This window comes from Symphalangus syndactylus, chromosome 1 (genome assembly GCF_028878055.3).
Source record: "Symphalangus syndactylus isolate Jambi chromosome 1, NHGRI_mSymSyn1-v2.1_pri, whole genome shotgun sequence".
NCBI classification, from domain to species: domain Eukaryota; kingdom Metazoa; phylum Chordata; class Mammalia; order Primates; family Hylobatidae; genus Symphalangus; species Symphalangus syndactylus.
The window spans coordinates 11,587,046-11,611,078 of NC_072423.2; the positions used below are offsets into that span (position 1 = coordinate 11,587,046).

The 24,033-nt window shown below is 47.3% G+C and overlaps 1 protein-coding gene across 3 annotated transcripts in view; it reads right to left on the reverse strand.

The window, feature by feature from the left end:
• Positions 1-407: 407 nt before the first annotated feature.
• The window catches only part of TSHZ1 (teashirt zinc finger homeobox 1), an 80,304-nt gene continuing 56,678 nt past the window's right edge, over positions 408-24,033 (reverse strand). For 2 of the 3 annotated variants that reach the window (XM_055296268.2, XM_055296260.2), the window contains exon 2: positions 408-4,901. In XM_055296268.2, the coding sequence (XP_055152243.1) occupies positions 1,708-4,806 (3,099 nt within the window). In that variant the 5' untranslated portion in view covers positions 4,807-4,901 and the 3' untranslated portion in view covers positions 408-1,707. Of the gene's footprint in view, positions 4,902-19,303; positions 20,159-24,033 lie in introns of those variants that run through there. The other variant, XM_063629891.1, reaches the window with a different exon arrangement.

Consider the following 24,033-nt stretch of genomic DNA (forward strand, 5'->3'; position numbering starts at 1 on the left):
TTTGGAGTAACACAGAACTAATTCCAGGGTCCTTAGGGTCTTTGCTGGTGGAGTAAGCCCTACCCCTCTACTCCCATCATTAAATCTCTGGATAGACACACAAGTTAATTATACATATTTTTAAATTTTGCAAAGGATTCTCTGAAGGACGCATCTCAGCCCACCTAAGTACAAAACAGCCCTCACTCAATGGCTAAACTTGGCAATCCTTGGCACCCAGTAGAGTTAAAAATTTTAATTATCATTTTTTAAAACGCAATACTTATCATTTGAATGAAACATGTCAGCACACAAATCATGAAATGATGATTCTGAATAGAATTTTTGTTGGTTGATTGCATAAGCAATACCTCTTGTTGCTGAAATAACATCTCAAAGGCAAAATAATGACGACATGACAATCCATGTAAATCAAGAACTGCATGTGGGTTTATTTTACATCTGAGAAAACAGTGGATTTAATTGTGTGAACCAAAATGTACTGTACAATATTAATGATAGAACATCAAAATGTATAATAGTGCATTGCTTGCTTTGTTTTTATGTATTTTTGTCTGACAGTCCCTCTGAGTACATGCATCTGGAGAGATGCAGGTGCCAGTAAAAGTCCTCTATTTAAATCAAGCTGCAGGAACTAAATTTTATTCAAAAATTGTGGTTTTACATTATATACACAGAAATTTAATATAAAATGACAATATAAAAAGTTAAAAGAGAAAGCATACAGCCAGAAGGTACAAAGAAAGTTGAAGAGATTAAAATGGTACGATATGTAACATACAGGAGTTTTTAAGCTGATGCCGGCAATTTACAAGGAAAGGACTCCAACGTTTGCCCCATTTTTTTTCATTTACCAATGCAGCACGCTATAGAAAGGTCAGCTTGTACCAAAGCTTACATTTGTAAATAACTATAAACTGCAATATTTTACAGGAAAAAAGAAATAGCATTTTTACACATTTTTAAATAATAGCTTGCATACTTTTTTTTTTTTGCCGAAAGTGGCATTTTTCAGCATCCAGAGGGTTTGGGCATAGTGGCGAGTGGGGTATCTGTTGTTGTTGTTTTTTGTTTTAGACATGTAGAGGTGTGGCTTCCGAACCCCGTGAGTCCTAGACAGCTTTCTATCTTCCCACAGCTGCATGCATGTTTCCTCACAAACCAGTTCTGCATATAAAAGCTCATTTTTTAATTATTAAATAAGTTTTGTGTCTGACACAGCTTTTGATCTGAATGAAATGCCTTTAAGCCTTTTCTTCTTTTTTCTTTTTTTTTTTCAAGTGAAAGGCACAGAAATGCAATTACAGTCCTCAAAGGGTTAAATTTGACACTACCAGGTTCTATGACCTTTATTGTCATGGCAACTTCATCATTTTAGGATGTCTTTTTATCACTGTTATTTGTGTCTTTCTTTACTGCTAAATAATGTCTCTGACTAGTGTGCCCCACTATTTCCTACAAAAGATAGCTTAACATCAAGAACAGATGTCGAAAATAAAGGTCAGACTTTGACTCACGGAAAAAGAAAAATAACATGCACAGATCGGACAGAGAGCATATAAATATACAAAATATGTGTAAGAAAACCAAGGTCCAGAGAGGCGGGCCAGCAACAAAGGAAAGACTGATTTTAGAGGCTCAGGCCAGGCCTAGTGCAGCTCGACGACGTTTAGTGCAATGTTCCGTGGTCTCTTGCATACCTGGACGCTACTGTTTCTCCAACTCAGTCACATAGATCAGGTGGTCCTCGGGAGACTTGCCGTGGGTCTTACTGAGGTGCAGTTTGACTGCGTGCTTGCTCGCGAAAGTCCGGTTGCAGAGCTTACATTGGAATGTGGAGCCCAAGTCTTCCTCGGTGGCCCCCAGTGGGCCCAGAGTTTTGTTGGTGAGGACTTTCGAAACATTCTGCTGTTCTTGAATCTGATTGAGTGGCAGCTTGGAGAGATCCTTCAGGCTGAAGCCCAAGTGTGTCTCCAAATGACTTATGTATGTAGAAGCAGTTCTGAACTGAGAGGCACAATCGTTGCAAAAGAAAACAGGATGCCCTGTGTCCAGGTTCTTTAGGAATTTCGTTCCCCCTGTCCTCCTCAACTGGTACTTCACATTGGCCAGCCAGTGGCTGATGGTGGTCATGGAGAGGCCGGTAAACTTCGAGATGTGCACCCTCTCCTGCGGGCCCAGGTCCGACATGATGTACTTGCCCTCTGTGGTCTCCCGCAAGCTCGAGGCGAACTGGGCCTGCAGGATGAGCAGGTGCTGCGGGTTCCAGTTGGACTGCCGGCCCTTCCTCTTGTGGACCGGTGACAGCTCGTCCAGCGCCTCCTCAAAGCTGCTGCCATCAGCGTCGGACTTCTCCGAAACCGTGGAGGGCGTGGAGGACTTGGGCGTCAGGCGGCCTGTGAGGTTTTTCACCATGTCGGAGATGTCCATGAGTGCGCTCTCCCGCAGAGGTGATGCCACCGAATCGGCCACGCTGGACACCAGCGGCTTGTTCTTGGACTTGGTTAAGTCAATGGGCTGGTCACTGTTTTCGTAGTAGTAGCGGTCGATGGCGTCGGCCTGCTTCACAGGGGTGGCGGGGTACACCGGCTTGTCCAGCATGCTGTTGCTGATCTTGTACAGCATCGCCAGCGGGTCCAGCGAGGGACTCACGGGCTTGGACACCTTGCCCAGGTGGGTGTTCATGATGGACTGCAAAGCGCTCAGCGGGTTGATGAAGGAAGGCTCCGGCGAGTGGTCCGTGATGATCCCCAGGTTGTTACAGCCGTTGGTGACCTTTGCTCTGAGAGGCTCTGTGCCATTTGGGGTGTGAACATCCAGCGGTCCCTCCTTTTTGGCCTTCCCAGTCTCGGCCTCAGGGCCCTTCTTCTGTGGTTTGCCGCTGACTTCCTCCGTTTTAGGGAAATCTTTATTCTCTTTTGCTACGGGGGACGCAGCCTTGGCCGGGGAGCTCTTCTCCTTCTCAGGGGGTCTCTCCTCCTTCTTGATGTTGACCTTGCCCGTGACCTTCTCCACCAGCTCCTCCATGGCAGACACGTTGCTCTTGTGCGGTGGGGGCGTGAGGCTCCCCGGGGAGTGCAGGAGGGCGTTGTGCTCGGCGGAAGACAGCGACTTTACACCGCCAGCGTAGGACGGCTGCACCTGCACACTCTGCACGGCCGCCGGCAGTGGCTTCACGGTGCCCGGGAGCTGGTAGGCCGCGTGGATGCTGGGGTAGCCACCCCACGAGGGCGCACCATTCTGAGCTTTGCTAATGGCTGTGGAGACGGTATTCTCCAGGGACTTGAGAATGTCCAGCCCTCCCTTGGGGCTGTCGTCCAGGTCTTCCTCGCGCAGGTATGGGTACAGGGTACTGGGCTCAAATTTCTCCGAGCTGTCCTCACTCTCCTCCTTGATCTTCTCCGCATCGCCAGCCACGGGTGGCTTCTCCTTCTCCGGCTCTTTCTTTTCTTCAGAAGTCGTGGACCCCGTGGGAGAGTCAGGCTGCTTTTTGATGCTGGAGGCTGGCAGCCGCGTGTGGGTGGTGGGCGGCAGTGGGATGGACTGGATCTTCTCTTCCACCACAGGGTCCAGCACCAACTGCTTACCCTTCTTAGAAGCTGAGGTGGTCACTTTCAGGAAGTGCCCGGTGACCATCATGTGGGCGGTGAGCTGCTGCAGGGTGTCGTGGGAGCTGCCACACTCCATGCACTTGAGGATCTGTGCCTTGCGGGCCTCAAACTGCCAGGTGTAGCTGGCGCCATTCTGGTAGCCGTAGCGGTTATTGGGCGTGACATACGGGTTCGCTGCTTTCTGATCCTTGGCTGACTCACTCAGGGCCACCTCTGCGGCCATTCCTGCTGGCTCAGGGGAGCAGGGGGGCGCCAGGTCCTGAAGCGCCCGCTTTTTGGTGGAGGGGACCAGTTTGGTGATGGCTGGCACTGGCTCCTTCAGAGGCACTTTCTGGTAATGCTTGGTTTTGATCATGTGGACGCTGAGGTCCTGCAAGGACTCGAAGGAGTGTCCACAGTACATGCACTTCAGCACCTTCTGGGCGTCCTCCTTCCCCTCCATCTCCATCAGGGAGCGCTTCCTGGGCTTGGACCACCGCTTGGTCTTCTCGGAGTCCTTGTCCCTGTTGTCGTCGCGGTAGTGGCCTGTCTCGTTCATGTGCACCGTCAGTTCCACCAGCGTGTCATATGCGGCACTGCAGTCTTTGCACCGGAACTTGCTGGCGCCGGTGAAGACGGAGCCGTAGAGCTTGTTGTTCTGGCGGTAGAGCTGCACGGTGCTGAACAGGCTGGGCTCAGGAAGCAGCCCGTACGAGGACGTCTGCTGCAGCGTCTTGGCCAGTGCAGCCTGGTGCCAGTCGTACCCGGAGCTGCTGCTGGTACTGGTGGTACTGCTGTGGCTGGTGCTGGAGCTGCAGCTGGTGCTGGGCGTGCTCGTGGGGGGACCAGTCGTGCTGGCGGGGCAGGTGGGGGGTGTAGGGGTGGGGGCGGAGCTCTCCTTGTGGCTGGCATCGTTGGTGCTGGTGGTGGAACTCGACTTCTTTAAATCCAGAGCTAAGCTGGACCAGCAGGACTCGGAGAACAAGTTTGCATACACAGCTTTGATCTGTGCCAGGCTGTCCTGGGGGTACGAGACACTGTCGGGACACTGAGCATCCTCCTTCTCTTCTCGAGAGGAAGAGCCTTTGAAATGGGCTAGCTGGTCGCTGCTCTCGCTGAAGGGCGACCCGTAGCCGGCGTCCTGGTTAGTCGCAGAGCTGACTGGGGAGTTCTGGTAGCTCTGAGCCTCTTTGATCTCCGTCTCATCATTGCACATGTACTCACTTTCCTGAATGTCCAAAGACAGCCCGTCATCCTCCACGTGCTCTTCATCTATTTCTGCTGCCTTCAATTCTTCCTCAGGAACATAAGCTAGGAGAGAAAAATGAAACCCAGTTAGAAGAAGTAAATCATCTTCAAGGACACAGCCTCCCCAGCAGTTAGATGATATTTAAAAAGATATTTGTCAGCCTAGCTCCCAGGACACAAGGCTACCCCAAGTTTACATATCTACCCCTTTGCAGGAGTTAGGTTTCAAAAGGTGCTGTCCCCTCATGAGTGTGTCTTTAGCAAAGGGGACTGAACTGGAGGATGATGTCCCACATTCGTCCCAAAGATGTCAGTTTGACCCTTGCAGTCTGGTGGGAAGGGCAGGAACTTGGGACTCCAGTCACCACCCGCCAAGTACCCCTCCTATAGGCTGTTCCCTCTGTAAGTGACCCAGGAGTCCCCTCATGACTTCCATATGGCAAATATTTGTAAACACCCATCAGGCAGGACCTGGTTATCAATTTTCAGAGCAGGATATTCACAGACAGTATTATATCGTTTCCATAAATAAAAACACTTCTCAATGGCAAGCAATGAAAACACTCTGGTCTTCACCAAAAGCACCAACATGGCACCACCAATCTCCTGCCTGGGCAGAGCAAAGTCCCACCCGCATGGGGCTGCCAGATGGCAAAAGCCATAGTTGTTCACCAAGGCCCAGAGCAGCCTCATTGACTGCAGCTAAAAGCTGGAAGGCACCGAAATGTCCACTGATGGCTGGAGGGATGAACGCGGTGTGGCCCGTCCACACTCAGGCTTGGAAAGGGAGTTCTGACACGCACTGCAGCGCAGATTCACCTTCAGGGCATAGTGCTCGGTGAAGGCAGCCAGTCACAAGAGGACAGGTACTGCATGGCTCACCTCACGTGAGGGCCCTAGAGTCATCACATTCATAGAAAAAGAAAGCAGAATAGTGGTGGGTGCCAGGAGGAGGAGGGGATGGGGACAGAGTTTCCATCTGGGAAGATGAGAAAGTTCTGGAGATGGAGGGTGGTGATGGCTGCACAACAATATGAACGTTCTTAACGCCATGCAACTGTGTACTTAAAATGGTTAAAATGGTCACTTATATGTTACAAATATTTTATCACAATAAAAGCTGTTTAATTACAAAAGCCCAACGGTCCATGCTCCGTCTGCCTACTACAGGCCCACGACTGCACAGCGAAGCGACTTCATGGGCTGAAGGCAGCGTTTCCCAGAGGGGCCTCTGGGATACGGAAGTTGTCCCATGGATGAGGCTGGAGGGTACAGAAACTGAGATGAAACCTGGACTTGTGACTGCAGGACATGTCAGATCCTTCACTATGCAACACATCTTCCTAACTCCCACTGTCTCAGCTTCTTTGACCAAGGCACTTTTACTTACTTTTCCCGTCTTGCGGGAACAACTAGCTGGACTAGAGTTCCATCGACAACTTGGGATATTTGGGGTTCAGATATTTTGCAGAAAGTCCCTATTAAAATGCATTCATCTGACCTGAAAGGGGTGTCTCATTAAATATCATCATTCACGATCACATCATCAGAGCCAGGCCCTGAGGGAACACGACAGGGAGCACACACGTTTTCAGGGAGGGCTGCTGGGAGGGACAGAAAAACATCTTGGCCACCCAAAGGGAGGATGCCAGGGGCAGCGGGGAGCAGTGCGAGAGCCTCAAAACCCGCGAATGCAGGGCTTCAGACTCTAGCGGCAGCCAGCACTCCCAGGCACACGCACCATCACACGTGTACACACAAGTACACGCACACACACACACAATGAGAGACGACTGAATTGGTCATGTGGAGTCTTTCAGTTCAGGCCAGCCCGAGTGCTTGCACGCACTGCCCTTTTCTGCACACGACAATCTGCGCACCTGTGTTCATGCGTTTCATGGTGGTATGTGGAAAAGCAGCAAAGCCAGGAATCACAATCCTGTTCACACTGTGCTGTGAGTGTGGAAAATAACCAACCATGTAAGACCCCAGGCCTCAACTACAGGCATCAACATGTGGAGAATGTTCTAGATGATTCTATGACTCCCCTATAAAATATAATGCTCATAAAATTAAAAGATAATTGCCAAGTTCAGGCACATTGTCATTAGCCCGTAATTATTAAAGGTTTAGGATGGCCCAGTTCTGAGGGTTCACTGCTGGGACCCAGGGATCCCACTTTAAGAACCACTGGTCAGACTCATCACCTTTGAACCAGCCTGGCCTGGGCCATGTTGGCTTGGGCCACAAGGTGCAGCTCCTCTGTGGACTCGGAGGGTGACTCTGAAGGCTGCAGGATGTGCTGGGCGGGGCAACGCCCAGGGGAGGCAGAAGGCCCAGGTTTAAGATGTTAGCAGGCCTGAGCATGTGCTGGCCTTGGCCCCGGGCCCCTCCCACTGTGCGCGGGAGGCCCTTCTATCAGGATCGACTATAGGAAAGGGCCTCACGGCTTTTGTCAACCCATCTTTGTGAAAGGCAGTTTCATGGCCACTAATGCAAAGGAAACGTTTAGCTTGACTTGGATCTGCTCCATTCGGGGAACCCATCACTGCTGGCCCACTGCTCTGTGTGCCTCCGCTCCCGGCCACAGGTGCCTGAAGGCTGCTGCACAGGCTAAACCAGCCCTCCCACGGCCCACCCCACAGCAGGCAGCCAACCTGTGTGCGCTAATAAGTGACTTTGTGTTCGTCAGCTTGGGCTACCATATCCACATACCGTAGACTGGCTGGCTTGACCAACAGAACTTCCTTTCTCCCAGTCCTGGAGACTAGAAGTCCCAGGTTAAGGTCTGGCAGGGTTTGGTGTCTGGTGAGGCCTCTCCCTGGCTTGAGGATGGCAGCTCTCTCCCAGAATGGCTCTTCCTTCCAGCCAGTGGAAAGAGAGAGCTCTTCTACTTCTTCTAAGGTCACCTCTGTTGCACGACGGCCCTGTGACCCCATTTAACGTTAATTACTTCCTAAAGGCCCCTTCTCCAAATACAGCCACAATGGGAGTCAGGCCTTCCACATATGAATGATGGCACACAATTCCGTCCATGGCAGGCTTTCATCTCAACTCTGAAAACACAGAAATGGGAAACTTGCTCTCATGCCTCTAGGGTGTATTCAACACTGACCAATCCTCGTCCCCTTGCTTGGAGTGGGCGCCCACAAAGGATGAGGGTCCGGAGTCAGGGCTGTGTCTCAGGGCCTGGCCCAGCATCTCAGGATCACATGGCGATGGCCTCTTCCCACACCATGCTGCACCCTCATGCTCCCGGCAGGCACGGAGCGTCGTCCAGACCAGGCTCCAAGACAGTCCATTCTGCACTCCAGAAGTTCCTAGGCTGAACTACAATGTGTCTCATCGCCAATGTGTGTCAGAACAGATTGGACCTCACAGATCCACAGAAGGAGAGGCCCTCCTAAAAAGCCATCTTCCCAGCAACATCTTCCCAGCAAGCCATTTCCTTGAGCAGATGTCCACGGCCCTGTGTGGACTCCACGGAGTGCGGACGTGGAAGGAGGGGGTCCATAAAGTCCCTGCCCTAGGGACAGGGACTCATGTCCCAGGGAAGAAGTAAAGCAGGGTGATCAGGCAGCCTGTGACCGGGTAGGGGAGGGACACTTTTGGAAGGCAGGGAGCCCCGTGTGGACCAGGGTGAAGGCTGGGCCCCCACAGGTTCAGGCTCTTCCTGCCCGCACCTAGCATGCCCACCTTCCAGATGCCATCTGGAGGCAACTTCTCACTCCCCACCCATGAGCAGCATGTGGCCCTGTCCCTCGTCTCCGGACCCTCGGTGCCCGCTTCCCCCTCCCTGTTCTGAGCTGCCGCATCCCCAGGTCTGCCTCCTGCTCTTGCCCGTTCTTACTGCAGCCTCTCTCTGGCCAACCTCACCTTCTCTACAACCCCAGTGCCTGTGCCCACCACAGCCATGGTCACCCCTGCACACCTGCCAGACAGGCCCATCAGGGAGGACGCCTGTCATGCTGCCCCCATGGTGCTTTCAGGGCCTGGCCCCACGTAGGGCCCATGGAAGGCCCACTGTTCTGACACAGATCTAACGTGACACGGGTGCTCTACATCACACCTACGTTGTGTGCAAACAAAATGACACCCCACCGCCCTCTCCAGCACCCTTCTCTTCAAAACAACAGCACACTTTCTCCTCCTTCTGAATCTCCAGATTCAGATGTTACCGAATAACCCCAAACGAGAGTATCCGAGGCAGAAAAGCAGCGCCATCCTCAAAGCCTCCTGGCTCTCAAGCCCCACGTCCAAACTGGCCCTGCACTGTTGACCAGCTGTGGCCAGAGCCTTCCAATGTCCCCAGATGACCTCCCTCCACTCCTGATCTGTGACATTCTCCCTTCCAGCAGATGCTGTGCTCCCGACAACCCTGAGTTCAAGCCTTTGTTGAAGCTGCATGTCCCAGGCAGGGCGTCTGGACCCTCACCGCTGCCCCGCCTGCGCCCAGCCCTCCGTGCCCAGCCCGCTCTATCTATCTGGTCCCAGGCAGCCCTTCCCCCGCAGGGGAGTGCCCAGTCTGGATGCCAGCCCTCCCCCACTCTCTGCCTGGGGTGAGCTACTGGGCCCTCCCTCATCCCTCCAGGGAAGCTCAAAGGTCATCTCCTTATGCCACCCTCTCAACCCCCTCACGGAATTCACCACTCCTGGAAGAATCTGGAGCTGTTACCTGTCTGTCCTCTTCATCGAGCTGTGAATTCTTTCACTCAGCTAACACAGCACAGGCTCCTGCGCCTCTGGGTTGAGTTATTTTCATCCCATTGCTTCATTTAATTCTCACAACCCTTTAAGCTAAGTATTACTGAAACACCTATTCCACAGGAAAGAAAACAGTCTCGGAGAAGTTGACCAACTTCCCCAAAGTAACACAGGAAACAAATGATGGAAATATGATTTGAAAGCAAGTCACTGACTCCCAGCCCTGGTCTTTCCCCTTTGCCACTATTGAGATCAAGTTATTTTCTTTTGTCTCATTAACATCTAAATGCCAGAGAATATATGGGGTAAGTGTTTTTGAATGAATGAATGACCAAAAGTAATTCTGTATTAAGTGTTTAGCACAGCCATTATGTGCCAGACACAGTGTTATAAATGAGAGAATCTCAGAGAAAAAGAATAAAGGGAGAGAAATGTTAAAACATTGACGCTCTTTAGTCCAATCATTTTATTTTTTGAAGTTAGCCTAAGAAGTTAATATGAAATGCAGAAAAAGCTTCATGCACAAAGATGTCCCTTATACAAGATGTCCTTTTACACACATAAAACTTGCCACGGTCTAAATCTTCAACAAAAGGAATAGTTACATGAACTAGTGTTTATTCCCAGGATGCAGTATCCTTCAAACATGAGAGAGTCTGTTTTAATGACATGGAGAAAGTCATTAAATGAAAAAAGCAGAAGACAAAATTATATACACAGCACAAAGAGAAAATCCTTTTCAAAGAATGTTACAGTGTTTTCTATCTAGATAATAAATACATGGGTTATTTATCATTGAATGGAAGTGGTTCTTCATAAATATCTGTATTTTTGAAATCTTCAATCTTTTCAGTTCAGCCAACATGGACTAGCCATTGAACACCATTCCTGGAATGAATTCACTAGAAGCAAACTTTCACGGAACATCTACCAGCCGCAGCCACAGCCAGCAGTCAGATCCTGGGAATTAGCGAGCATGGAGAATGGCAGGGCCCAGTCCGGGGCAGGAATGTTGGGAAAGGCTTTATTAATTGTTACTGTGTTTTAATGTTAAAAATGAAAGGGGGGTTGGAACGATTGGGGATGCAGACGGTATCTGGGTTGAGAACATGAGTGGGCTCCTGCCCCGTGCTGCCAGAGAGGTGTCCTGGGCTGCTCTGCCCCAGTTGCCCCAGGTCCCTGACCACAGTGGCTGCCTCCCACCATCCTCCTGCTCCAGCTCCTCAATTCCACGGGCACTGCAGGGCGTTCTCCACCCAGCCTTCCCATGGGAGGGGCTGCAGCATCTGACAAACAGGAGGGCCGGTGGCCCAGACCCTTTCCCACAGCGGCTCACACACACACAGTTGTCACCATGCTAGGCCTTAGCTGATGGGGTTTGCTCACTGCTGTCCTTGCCCTCTGAACCTTCTGGCATTTATACTTTTATCATATACTCTTCCAGTTTATTGAATCCCGATGATCTTCTATTTTTCAGCTATTTTACTACTCTACTGTATTCTTTTAGCTCACCATATCTATTTTTTTAACTAGCTAACCTTTCCCCCTCTAACTTACAAGAGATGCGAGGAAGCATAAACCTTCAAGACAGCTGGGAGGACGGCCTACCTTCCACCCCACATCACTGGGCACCATTTCTCACTGGCCCAAACCCGCCCTCCTGACCCCAAGCAGCTCTCCTGTCCCCCTTGAATAAAGCACATCCTCACCATTCTCCCACCACCCCGGTCCAGGGGCCCTGAGGCTGAAGTGCTGGTCAGGGTGGCCTCTTGTCTGAAGCTCTTGTGACCATGGAAGGGAACAGTCTTTGGGACAGCCACAGACATTAGTGGGTGCAAGGGACTGAACAGCCCCACAGACGGAGGTGGGCAGGAGGGCGTCCTATGAAAGACTCCATATTAAATCTGTGACTGACTGCCAGCCTCACCTTACCCTCTTCCTCGCATCATTCCAAGACCCTTCGAGGCCTGGCTTAGTTCCAAGGACTCAATAATAACACAAATAATAATAGTAACTGGAGCCACAGCACCACCTCCGGACGACCACCTCCAGCAGCCAGCACTGGAGGACCTGCGCTTCTGATCTCCCCTGTCACAGCTGAGTGGCCAAGGACCCTCCCAAGACTCAACCGGGCAGCAGCAGGCCAGGCTCCAAGCAGCCTCTGCCTCCCTCCATGCCCGGTCTTTCACAGTGCACTGAGCCTTCTGGTTCTTCTGCCCCCACAGGCCCCCAACAAGGGCCCGTACCCTTCCAAAACTGGGGAGCAGGCAGAGAGCACCAGATCCCAGGGCCAGAATCCCTCAGAAGGACTGAAAATCAACAGAGTTTCATTTTAAGAGTTTAGGACCTGGGGAGAAGGCAGCCAGGAGTCACGGGACAAAGCCTGGGAAAGGAGAAATTCCAACCCAGAACCCAGGTGCCTCCAAACAGGAGCAACCCAGCACCTTGGCCTCCAGATTAGGCAAGGAAGGAGTGCTTGGATTTTGCTAAGTCTGTATCAGGGAGGAATGTGCCAAATCACTTTGGGAAGCCAGCCCCCCCACCCCACCCCCAGGCTATACCTGTCACACACAGCAAGGTCCACTAATCCACCCTGGATATGTGCAGGGGTGATCCAAAGGGGTGCTCCCCAGGAGCCTGGGCCTGAAGAGACAGAGTGAACTGGGGTGGGACTGACACCCCAGTGGTTCGCCTCTATGGGGCTTACACTAGCATGGCCACTGCTGTGGTTTCTTTAGTAGAACAGATCCCCCCACCCACCACCTTAGCGTGGCAGAAGGAGAGAGAGATGGAAGGTATGGATCTGATGTCTGGAGAGCATGGTGGGAGCCCAGGCTCAGATACGTACACACAGTGTGACCCGATACACTCACTCGCTCCTTGGGACCTCAGTTTCCCCCGCTGGAACAATCACTGTCCCCACTGGAACAATGTCTTTTGGGGTTATAGGAAGTATTTATGGCAATGACAGAATCATCACCATCAGTATGTGGCCCAACTGTGTGCTTGTCAGCTGCTGTGGTCCAAATGTTTGTACCCCCGCCCTCGAATTCCTCTGTTGAAATCTAACCCCCCACGGTAACGGTAGAAGGAGGTAGGGCCTTTAGGAGGTCACCAGGAAAGAGCCCTCAAGAACAGCACGAGTGTCCTTATTTTTAAAAAGGCTCCAGAGAGCTGCCTTGCCCCTTCTACCACATGAGGACACAGTGAGATGGCACCATCTACATACACAAGGAGGCAGGCCCTCACCAGCTCCCAGACCTGCTGCTGCCTTGATCTCCCACCTCCCAGGTCCAGAACCGTGAGTAATACAAGTCTGTTGCTCATAGTCCACACACAGCCACACAGTCTACGGTGCTCGGCTACAACAGCCTGAGGGAACAAGGATGCCTGCTCCTCCTCCTCCTCCTCACACCCCACAGACTCACAGAATGAATCAGAAAACATCCTGCACACAGATGTGCCATCGTCCTGTGGCTATGGGAACCTGCTTAGCTTCATGCCACTCAAATAAATGGGAACAATGGGAAAAAAATGACGATACGCCCATCCCAGCCCAAGCCCATCCCTTCAGTTAAGACTGAAGCTGAGCCAGCATCAGTCTTAACTGTTGTGTAGTTGGTGCTCCGACAGTCAGATGTGAAATTTGGGCCATGGACCGGCTGGGCCCTTCTTGTTCTTCTTTTCCCCATGCCTGCCTTCCAGAGGCTTTGCTGATGATTAGAGCGTCTGCCAAAGAACAGAGGAAGGAAGGGAGAGGTGGGGAAACCCACACCAGGCAGAAATGCTGTTCCTTGTGAAGAGCTCTTTGGAGGCCTGACGGAGGAGGTAGTGGACACAAACGACAGCAATGAGGTCAGGAAACTGTCTACCCAAGCTCTCTCTTCCTCATTAGCACACGTGAGAGCTGGCTGTGAAAGACGAATGGATGTTCAAAAGTGACAAACACAAACGCAGGTCTTCAGTCCCTGCTTGGTGACTGCCTTACAGTAAATACCAAATTTCACTATTGTATTGCCACCTGGTGAAACTATACAATCTTACCAAATTACATGTTTATCTAAATCAAACTATTTTGCAGACTGGCAAATGTGATATCCATGAACAGATGGCCATTATATCAAAATACATTTACTCCAAGGGGCCAATTCACAAAAGGGGCCTCCCCACACCTAAGTGATGAATGTACAGCTTCGACTCATTGTAGAATCTTACGAAACACACTTTCTTCCAAATTTATAATTGATCACTCATAAAGTAACGTCACCTACGTTATGGAGAGAGCAGGTGGCTTTGATGAAAGTTAGAATACGCTGGGAAACAAAAAATTCATAGAGAGCAGACCCAGGCAGAGTGTGACCCTTCCTCATCAGGAAAGAAGGTAAAAATACAATATACGTACTAATTTACTAACATCGTTCCGATTTCTTGCAGGAAGACTGACACCCTGCCAAGCAAAGCTGAAAGGCCACTTTTGCTCTGACATGATAGAAACAAAAATTTTTCTATTACTTTGGCAAATTTTAGTTGCCTGATACCAATCATTAATGTACTGGTTTGTTTAAGCATTTGATTTATAACAGAACTATTTTATTTACTTAAAACCCAATAGATGACGGGTGCACCAAAATCTTAGAAATCACCACTGAAGAACTTATTCATGTACAATGAAAAACAGAAATATAATTTAAATACATATATTTATTATTGTTATTATATATACATCATAAACCAGGAAATGTTAAAAAAAAAAAAAGAACAATTTTTAAGAATTTCAGAGTCTGCAAATAAAATGACCTAATGGCTTTTCCCAATTCTAATTTTAATTAGGAATCCACAGGTAACTGTTTTTTTTTTGTTTTTTTTTTTTTTTGAGACACAGTCTCACTCTGTCGCCCAGGCTGGAGTGCAGTGGCGCAATCTCGGCTCACTGCAAGCTCCGCCTCCCGGGTTCACGCCATTCTCCCGCCTCAGCCTCTCCGAGTAGCTGGGTCTACAGGCGCCCGCCACCACGCCCGGCTAATTTTTTTTTTTTTTCTATTTTTAGTAGAGATGGGGTTTCACCGTGGTCTCGATCTCCTGACCTCGTGATCCGCCCGCCTCAGCCTCCCAAAGTGCTGGGATTACAAGCGTGAGCCACCGGGCCCGGCCAGGTAACTGTTTTAAAACAAACATAATTTTTTCTTTCTCTCACTGCCCCTGAATTCAATTTCAAGTTAAGTGGGGAATAAGAAAACTAATTTAAGACCCTCTTGCTGTTCCCAATAAGCACTTTAGGTGTTAATCTTTTGTCTAGAGTTTGTCAACAATGTACTTAACAAGTAGCACAAATCAGAGCTTAAACCGTAATGTAAAAGATGAAAAACTTTGATTTTCAGTGGTGTCAGGAAGAAAAAAAGGACATTATATGAGAATCTTAAAAAATTAAAAGAAGTTAAAATAAAGTGAGAAGAGCAGAAAGCAAGTGACACTTCTGTGCACCTGAGAGAGCACGTGGCTGTTTGCTGCCTACTGGAGTGCATGTTAACACGTGGTGGAAATGTTCTTTTAGTCCAGAAACCAAGCTAGTCATCCCCAAGACGCGCATACCCAATGACCTGTGCTCAAAACATCAGCCCATTTCAGTTTTTACCCCCACGTCTGGGGAAAGATAAATCCCACCCTGAAGCAGTCCAATGACTCCGGGTCTACAAACCCAATATTAGCCAACACCAGGTTCCAACTTGGTATTATCTGACCCCCTGAAACTAAGAAAGGACTTTCATCAGCCAGGGTAGGGCTCGCCCCAATGAGAAACATTTAGAAATCCAGAGAGGAGACTTGTGCATGGCATACCTCTTCAAATGGCCGAAATGAGTGTAAAGAAATGTAACTCAGATTTTTAAGTACCAGCTCATTCTCTGACTACATGCTGCTAGCCATCACCAAGAACTACTAACAAATGTCACCAAATCTACTGCTGCCTGATAACCCAGTTACCTTCACAGCACTGCATGCTGTACTCTTGCAATACTTTACACAAAGTTTACTCCAAAAAGGTGAACTTCTACAGGCCTTTCCAAGGGTCTCAGAGGATGGGAGTGAGAGATCAAGGAGTGAAGGGGTCTTCCACAGTCTCCAAAACCCACAAAGGGCTTATGTCTCAGAATATGTCTCCATTTTAAAAGCCAGTAGCTTATTCCCATAAACACACAGGAACAGAAAAGAAATGGGAATGCCAGTCTCTAGGCCATTGCGGCGTGGATGTAGGCAAGTGGCAAGGACGTGTACCAGGCACCCATGCTGCTACTGATGGGAGACTAGCAGTAACATCCAGCACAGGGTTAGGAGAACTTTTACCTTTAAAAGTGGCTACGGACAGAAATTATTTATCAGTGTGATGAACCATGAGCTAACACATCCTGCATAATTGTCTCTATACTTGACTGGAAACCAAATAGAGGGTAACATAACACCTGACTTTACTTAAATCCTATTAGTAACAATATTTGGTGTCTGGATCAAAAGTTACATCAACACTATCATGACAGAAAATAAAATTCTTTATCTTAATAATTAGGTTTATTTTTACTATTATCGGTGAATTCTCATAATTGCTTTACAAGATGCCTTTTTTAAAAAAAATTCCTTTGGCAGAGAGAGAGACAGACAGACAAAAATACAGAGAGATGTAACAACTTACAAGTTTAGCTAATTATTTGTGACAGTCCTTTGTTTTCATTATAAGCTACAATCTTCTAAAAATCTTTTGTTTTCACTATAAGCTACAGTTTTCTAACAATCTTTAGTTCTTATGGGTACAAGTGTACCGGAATGTATTATGATATTTGTAGAAATGCTTATTTCTAGTGATTAACCTATCAGAATATCCTTTACCAGGGTAATGAATACAATCTTTTAGCCTAAAAGATTTTTATGCGAGGCCACTGAATCACAGAAAATAGTCACCACCTCTGCATTACTTCACCGTTGGCATCACCAGCCCCCCACCATCACCCCACCTCCACCTCACGAAAATCTGATGAATGAGTAAGCTTGAAAATGGTAACTGCAGTATAAAATTCTTCTTTTACAATTACATATAGAAATAAATGACATTTTTCCCCATCAAATAAAACAAAGACTCCAGATCATCATTTTTGCTATTTCTTTTTGTGTCAAAACAGCTTTGCCATCACTCCCCCACCCTTCCTGAGCCTAGCGTGATGGTGCAGAATGTGACAGTGTGAGCGTGTACAGTGTGTCCTGCCATCGGGGGGACACGCACAGCACCCTACAGACTGCAAGGAACCGTATGAACCAGCAAGCACCGGCAGCCCAGGAGGCGGCACCGCCGGCCTTCACACGCACGCACGTGTGGGTGGGTGTGGGTGTGCAAGAGTGCACGCGTGTGTGCATACAGGTGTGTGTGCAGGTGAGTGTGTATATGCATGGGTGTGAATAAAAAATTTAAAATTATACGGGCCCTACCATTCCCAAAATGGAAATGGGACAACTGGATCTGATGGGTAGACTTCGTGTTTAAATTAAATTTTGTTAATATTTTTTGTCATAAAATGTGCCTTCTGGATGCCAATGTGTCCCTGAAGATACGCTGTCATCCTGAGCAACATGAAATTCTGTGTGTTCTAATGTGAGTGGACATAAGGCAATGTATATGGTCCCTGTTAGAGCCTCATATGACACCAACAGTGTGTGACCTGATGGTTTACAATGTAAATACACACACACCGTCTGAAAAACATTTTCATCTCAAATTGTAATTATATGAGGCACAAACATCTTATCTTTAGCAAATTAGATAAAAATTATGTTTCTCAATTTGTAGCCCAACATTGTTTAAAACATCTTTGTTTCTTTAAAGAAAACAAGACTCACTCTAGTCAACAGTCATTTTTAAGGATGGGTGAGAAGTGACAGCTGTATTTGTTTTTTAATGGCTAAATGTGGTAAAGTTGCAAATTCCCTCGAGTCTTAATAACACTGGCTCTGAGCAATTAGGTTTGTATTCTCCCCGAACTTGCATCTTAATCTGTACCCCAATTATGCACAAAATAAAGGTGTTTTCTTAAACCACCCTGTTTTATATTCCGTAAGAGGTGAACACTCCCAGAACGCTGCCTCGCTGTTATCGCTGCTCTGTGGATAGATGAACAAGTGTGGGTGCTTTGCTAAAGAGCTGAAGCAACAATAGAAGAAAGGCTTCCCTGAACATGCTCTGCTTTCTAAAAGTCAGCTTCAAATCTATCCTGAAAAATCTAGCAGACACCCCAAATACCCACACACACTATGGAACATCCGTGCACCCCATCTCTTCCTCCTCGGTGGCAAAACATCCTGATGAAAAGCAGAAGGTGTGTCCCCGTCATAAAAGGTGCTCAGCTTTTGCAGTGTTCCCAGATTTGGATATTTGGAATCACTGGGATATTAGCATTTAATATGACAGGCCAGCTGACTAGGTGTTTCCATTTCTAACTCATCTGGACAGTAAATAACACAGTCTACATAGGAGAAAGGTAGCAATACTGGAAAATACAATGTTGGATTGCAGCATTTTAGAATGAAAATATGTTGAACAACCCACATTAACATACTTGGATTGACAACGATGCTATGGGACATGTATTCCCTTGCTAGATGACCTGATATTCTCTCTAGAAGGAGTGTACAAGTATAGGGATACAGTGACAAGGAATTGAGTTCCAATTTAAATTCTTTTTAAATAGCACTAGCAAGCCAAGTGAAATGGCTCTTCTTCACATTAACAACTTAAAGAAGTAAAGTGACTCTCTAGGCAAAGAGAAGGCCACTCTGAAAGAGGATTATTTCCAATTACAAAGAAATGAAGAAAATACCAGTTCTCCTTCCTCCCTTTAAGTTTTAGCAGAGTCCTAAGAAATCTAGTAGAATCACCCTGTGGTTTTGCGCAGCTGAAGATGAGCCTGGCAGGCAGCCCATTAGAGGGGTGCACACAGATCCCTGGCCCCTCCTCCCCTCTTTCCCTCTCATCCTCCCTTAGAATGAAAAGAGCGCGTTATTAGCAAAAGTCTGCAAAGGAGACCAAGGCGCCTTGCGTGCCCGCGCAGTTCTGCAGGATTCTCATCTCTGAGACCTGCGTGCTCTTCCTCTTCTATCTGATAAACTATACATCCGAGCATTCTCATTAGGGCTCCCATCACCAAAGGGAGTGGAGATGAATCAGTCTATGCCCCCTCCCCTCTCTGCTCTGTCGAGATGATTTCATTGAAATGTTCATTTTCATCCCTGCTGGCAACATTGGAATGGAAGTATTTAACCTGTTTCCATTACTTATACAAATTACCATTATGGGGTAGGACAGATGTTAGAATCACGCCACATAACTGACTTCCATACATTCTTTACAGGAAGCGAGTGGAGAAGGAAGGCAGCTAGATCATATTATCCAGGCTCAATAATGTTCTCTCTGTTACCAGATTCATTAACTTCGCACATCAGCATTTCACTTTCTTTCTTCGTGGAAATTCCCAGGCTAGTTGGACTCATTTAATTTGGAGAGAGAAACCTTTGTCAGTGATAATGTTTTGATCAGGTGCGTTAAGGGGGTGGGGAGGGGACCAGGAAGCGGGAAGGGGGGAGGGGCAAGAAAAAAGAAGAGGGGGAAGAGGAAACCAGGTTGTGGAGAATGCTACCTTCCCAACATGAATGATAAAAGAGAAGTCAGCTAGAGACGGGGGACTCAAAGATGGCTGTCACTTCAGATAGGCACGGGCACAACTCACCTAGACAGGTGACACTTTGGTGGAGCAAAATCCTGCTGCATTATTGAGCGCACCAGGGATGGGGCTCAGGAAGACGCAGGCCCAGGGTGCCTGGGGCACCCAGAGAATTGAATTCTGCAGGTGAGTGGATTTCACTCTTCATTTGCATCCTTGAGTGAAGCAAGAGATCAAGTTTCCCAGCTACAAAGATGGAAGAAGGTGCTTCAGTCCTAGTCTGGGTTCAAGCCTCAAGCATTCTTCACAGTATTCCTCCTTGATCTGTCCAAAGGAGAGGCCGGAGGGATGCCCACATAACGAGGGGATACGCAGGGCCCTTATGCCAGTCATTACTTGCATTTTCAAAAATTTAGTATAAACAATTCCTAGTTTAAGGATATTTTCTCCGATTTCTTCTGATCAGCTGCCTGTGAGGTCCCTGAGTCCACGCTGCAACCATGTCTCTAGACACAGACTATAAGTGGGATTCCTGGAGAATGCACAAGGTTTGAGAAACACAATTTCTAAAATAAATGATGCATTCATGAGGCGTAAGAAACAAAACAAATTCTACCCCATTTGTTTCTGCAGGAAAGTCTCTCACTGAGACCAGCTGAGGCAAGCACAGGTCCTCAACTCCCAGCTTTTAACTTCATTTCCATGGTTCTCTCTTTCCCTTCGGCCTCCTTTGGTTCTGCTCATGAAAATGCTTGGAGAACAATGTTGAGTACGCTTCACTTAATGAAAACAGAGGGGGAAAGAAAAGATTCAGAAGAAAAGAAAACACACTAGAAAAATCTAAACTACACCATGGGAGTGGGCTAAAAAGTGGAAGTTATTAAAGTCAAGTCAGAGTAGGAAAAAAGGATGTTGGATGCTAACAGTTCCTAAATACTCACGACAGTAGCCTGAAAGAAAACAGTATACACATGCAAATATATTCTCTGTAGAAAGGGTAAAAAGCCCACTCCAATCATCAGAAGCAATTTTTTTTTCAGTGGCAATATTGAACTCTAATCTCAAATAGGAAGAAAATATATTCTTGGATAATGATCCACCTGGATAGAGAAAGATATTTTCCCAGCACACTTGTAATTTATTTGGGAGGACTATATTTGAGAGAAAAAAATTATTTGTTCTTGGATAAACGTTTCATACCCACAGAATATCTGCTCAACCAGCATTATGCTTTGCATTAAAATGTCATTGAATAATAACAAGTTAATATCTGTTGAACCCTTCCTCTGGACCAGGCACCATCGTAAGTACTCTACATGTATTAACTGTGTTAGCTCCTCACCGACACTACAAGGGGAAATCCTATTTCACTCTCTATTCCCATATGAGGAGACTGAGGCACAGAGGTTAAGTGAGGTGCCCCAGGCCATGCCATCGGTAAGACAAGGAGCAGGGGCTTTCCCTAGATGGTCCACCCCACAGCCGGGTTCCTGACACACAACGATAATGCCGCAATGGGGCATCTCTATCAGCAACTGTAAGTGGCATGAGTTTAAAACTGATTCCAATTTCGGAATAGGCTGTTTGCAAAATCAGGTCCTCGTCTACATGAAGGTCAACAAAATTGGTCTTGGGTAGTTCTCCCTAAAAGTTCTGGTCACATGTATCCGCCATGACAGGCTACAGAGGACACTATTTTCAGGACTGCCATTTATGGGATGGCTACAAAGCCCTGTCGGAATCTGTTTCCAGCCACGTCGACCCAGGCTCCATCACAGAGACAGAAGGTAGAACGGTGGCTGCTGGGAGCCAGGGGAGCTGGGAACAAGGGGTACTGTTTAATGGGTACGGAGTTTCAGTTTAGTTTGAGAAGATGAAAAAGTTCTGGAAATGGATGGGGTGGTGATGGCTACACAGCAATACAAATGTATTTAATGCCACTGAACTGTACACTTAATAATAGGTAACATAATTTTATATATCATATCAATTTTGTACATTTTACTACAATAGAAAAATAAGAGGATCAAAAACGTCTGTTTCCAACCACACCAGCCAGGCTCCCTCTATGGAGTCAGCTCTGCTCCACCCGACAGCTGCCCCTCGACAAACAGGCTCCAGCATTGCCACCTGCCAGCCTTCAGGGCCCTCCCCCAACTTCCCCCAGCCCATGATTCCCCCACTCCCTGCGGCCACTTAATCATAGCACAGAGGAGGTAACCACGGGTCTAGTGATCTGTCTTCCTGCTAGGCCAGGTCTCCTTGAGCACAGAACAACATCTTAGTGGACCTTGGATCCTGGCAGCTAACATGGTGCCTGGAACAAAGTAGCTGTTCCATAACTACAGGCTGGATAGTGAATTAAAGAATGAGCAGACGCTGCATGTAATCCAAAGCAAACCGATGCAGATAAATGCACTGAGGCTGTGGCTTTTTTCCATACATGTGATGTAAATTTCCACGTGGCCCAATCACCTGGGAAGGTGAACCCTGCTGTATTAGAGCAGAAATACGTCTTTTATCAATCTCTAGCATAAAATACTTGTTTCAGGAGACTTTTTAAAAAATGGTATTTCCAGTATGCTGGCCACCTAGCCATGTGGCAGTCAACATTAAGCCTCACTGTCATCAATTAAACACAGTTCTTCCCAAGTTCTGAAGACCCTAATGATTTGACTGTGAATAGGAACAACACATCAACTGGAATCATAAAGGGAAGAAAATGGGGTGGAAAAGGGAAAAACAGCCACTCTGAAATCCTGTCTCAGAAGATCCATCTTTCCTGAGTTGTGCCTCCCGTTAAATCAGTAAGAATATCTGTCAGAGACATCGTGCTACACCATTTGGCTGATGTCAAACCTAAATAAACCAGATCAGAAAACCAGCAAGTGGCAGGAGGGAAATGAATGGGCACAGAGCAGTCTCACTGTAACTCGCATGGTTTGCTCGCTGATTTTTTGGGGAGGGGGAGGAGGCAAGTCGTGGCAATCACCGCAGTCATTTGCAGTACTAATGTCCAATTCAGCCTCCTTTCATTCCCCTGATTTAGGTGGTCAGAGTGGTTTTGTAGCCGACACGGGGAAGCTGCGCTGTTTAGCAGGCAGTTTAATGGGAAACTGGCAGTCTTATTTCTTTTCTAGATTTGGTTTGTCACTAGGTCTCCATTACATGCCACTCAGCTTTGATGTCTTTGGACAGGACTGATCAAAAGATGTCATTTGACCTACACAGCATGGCAGAAACTTGGAGAAGTCTCATAAAGCGACACTCTGGCTGTAAATAAAATGACATTATTATTTCCTCTCTCCTATCATGTAGAAAAGCCAATTATGGTAATGCACGGCATGTCAATGAAAATACAGCAATCTTTCTGGAGCAGCGACTGCAGGCATCAGTGCTGCAACTCTCCTTCCTGGGAAAATCTGCCCATTGGAAAATGAAGAGGAAGGAGGTGATAGATGTCTTAAAGACGGTTAATAAAATCCTGGACAGCCAAGAAAAGTGCAAGTCAGCAAAACAATTGGAAGTGCAAAATGCAAACTGTTAAGTTTCCAAATTATCTAATAATTTAATCTTTGGTGATTTATATTCTGTCACCAAAACGGCCAGTATCATGTCCTGCATTTCTGAGCGTTTGACTGACAGGAAGGGCGATTTATATTGCTAATAACCCCCTTCGAACCCACTTCTTCTTATGGAAGCTGACTCGGAGGGGAGGGGAAATTCTGACCTTGTCCCCGAGATTCATTTAGAAGTTGCAGTCATGAGGTGTAGTGCTGTCTGCCCTGTGTCGAGGAGACGATGTAAAATGTCATACAGGATACTGTGCTGCTATTGTTTCAGAATGCCCGATTTTATGCATCTCCACTTGTGCAAAACATTCACCATCTTTCTCATACTCAAGCATGTGTCAGAACTGAATATGCATACGAAAGGTCTCTCTTCCCCTTTTCAGAAGCATTTCTTGTACCCAGCATCATTTCTGTAACAAACGGCTATCATTTAACAGTGCATGCTTATTCACTCCGTTTAGGAAAGAACTGAACTCCTTGCCTCTCCCTTATCCTCTCCCCTCCTAATGTCTCCTCCTAATTCAGAGACACTCGAAGCCTATTGCCTGTGATGTGTTTCAGGACCACTGGAGCAGCCCCACCACTGTTTATGCTCTGGAAACAATGAGCAGCGTTCCATCTCCTTGAATCCCATCTCTGGTTCTTACTCCGTTTGCCAAACCTCTGAAGAAACCCTTGCCACTAAGCCCACACATAGTGTGGCTGCCTGACTCCACCGTCTATGGGTGAGATGGGGTCTGTCTGTTCTGTGACTATCCTACGTGTCTAAGATGCACCATCAACCTGTTTTCGGTTGGCATCATTTATTCAACTTGGAAAAAGACGGCTTCACACCAGCTTTTGCAGGATTATGGGCAGAGCTGCAATGTAAAATGAGGTTTTCTCCCAGGGGGCACATTTTAGTATTTCTGTAATCATGTGTATATTCATTTTAAGAAAAAAATAGAGCTGTGCAATTTGTGTCCATTGAAATCAAGGAAATAAAGCAATTTTCAGAGCTACTAAGTCTGTAACAGAAATAAAAACTTTTTGGCTATGTCAGAAAATTTTGAAAATGCTCTTAATTGTTTGGGTAAAAGAAATTTCATTATGACAAATCATTTCTAAGCACACACTGCAACCACATCTTTTTTCCCTGCAATTAAATTTTGGTGCATAATACAGTGCAGATTAAATTTAGAAGCTTCATCACATTTTGGAAACTTTAAATAATACTCTTTATGT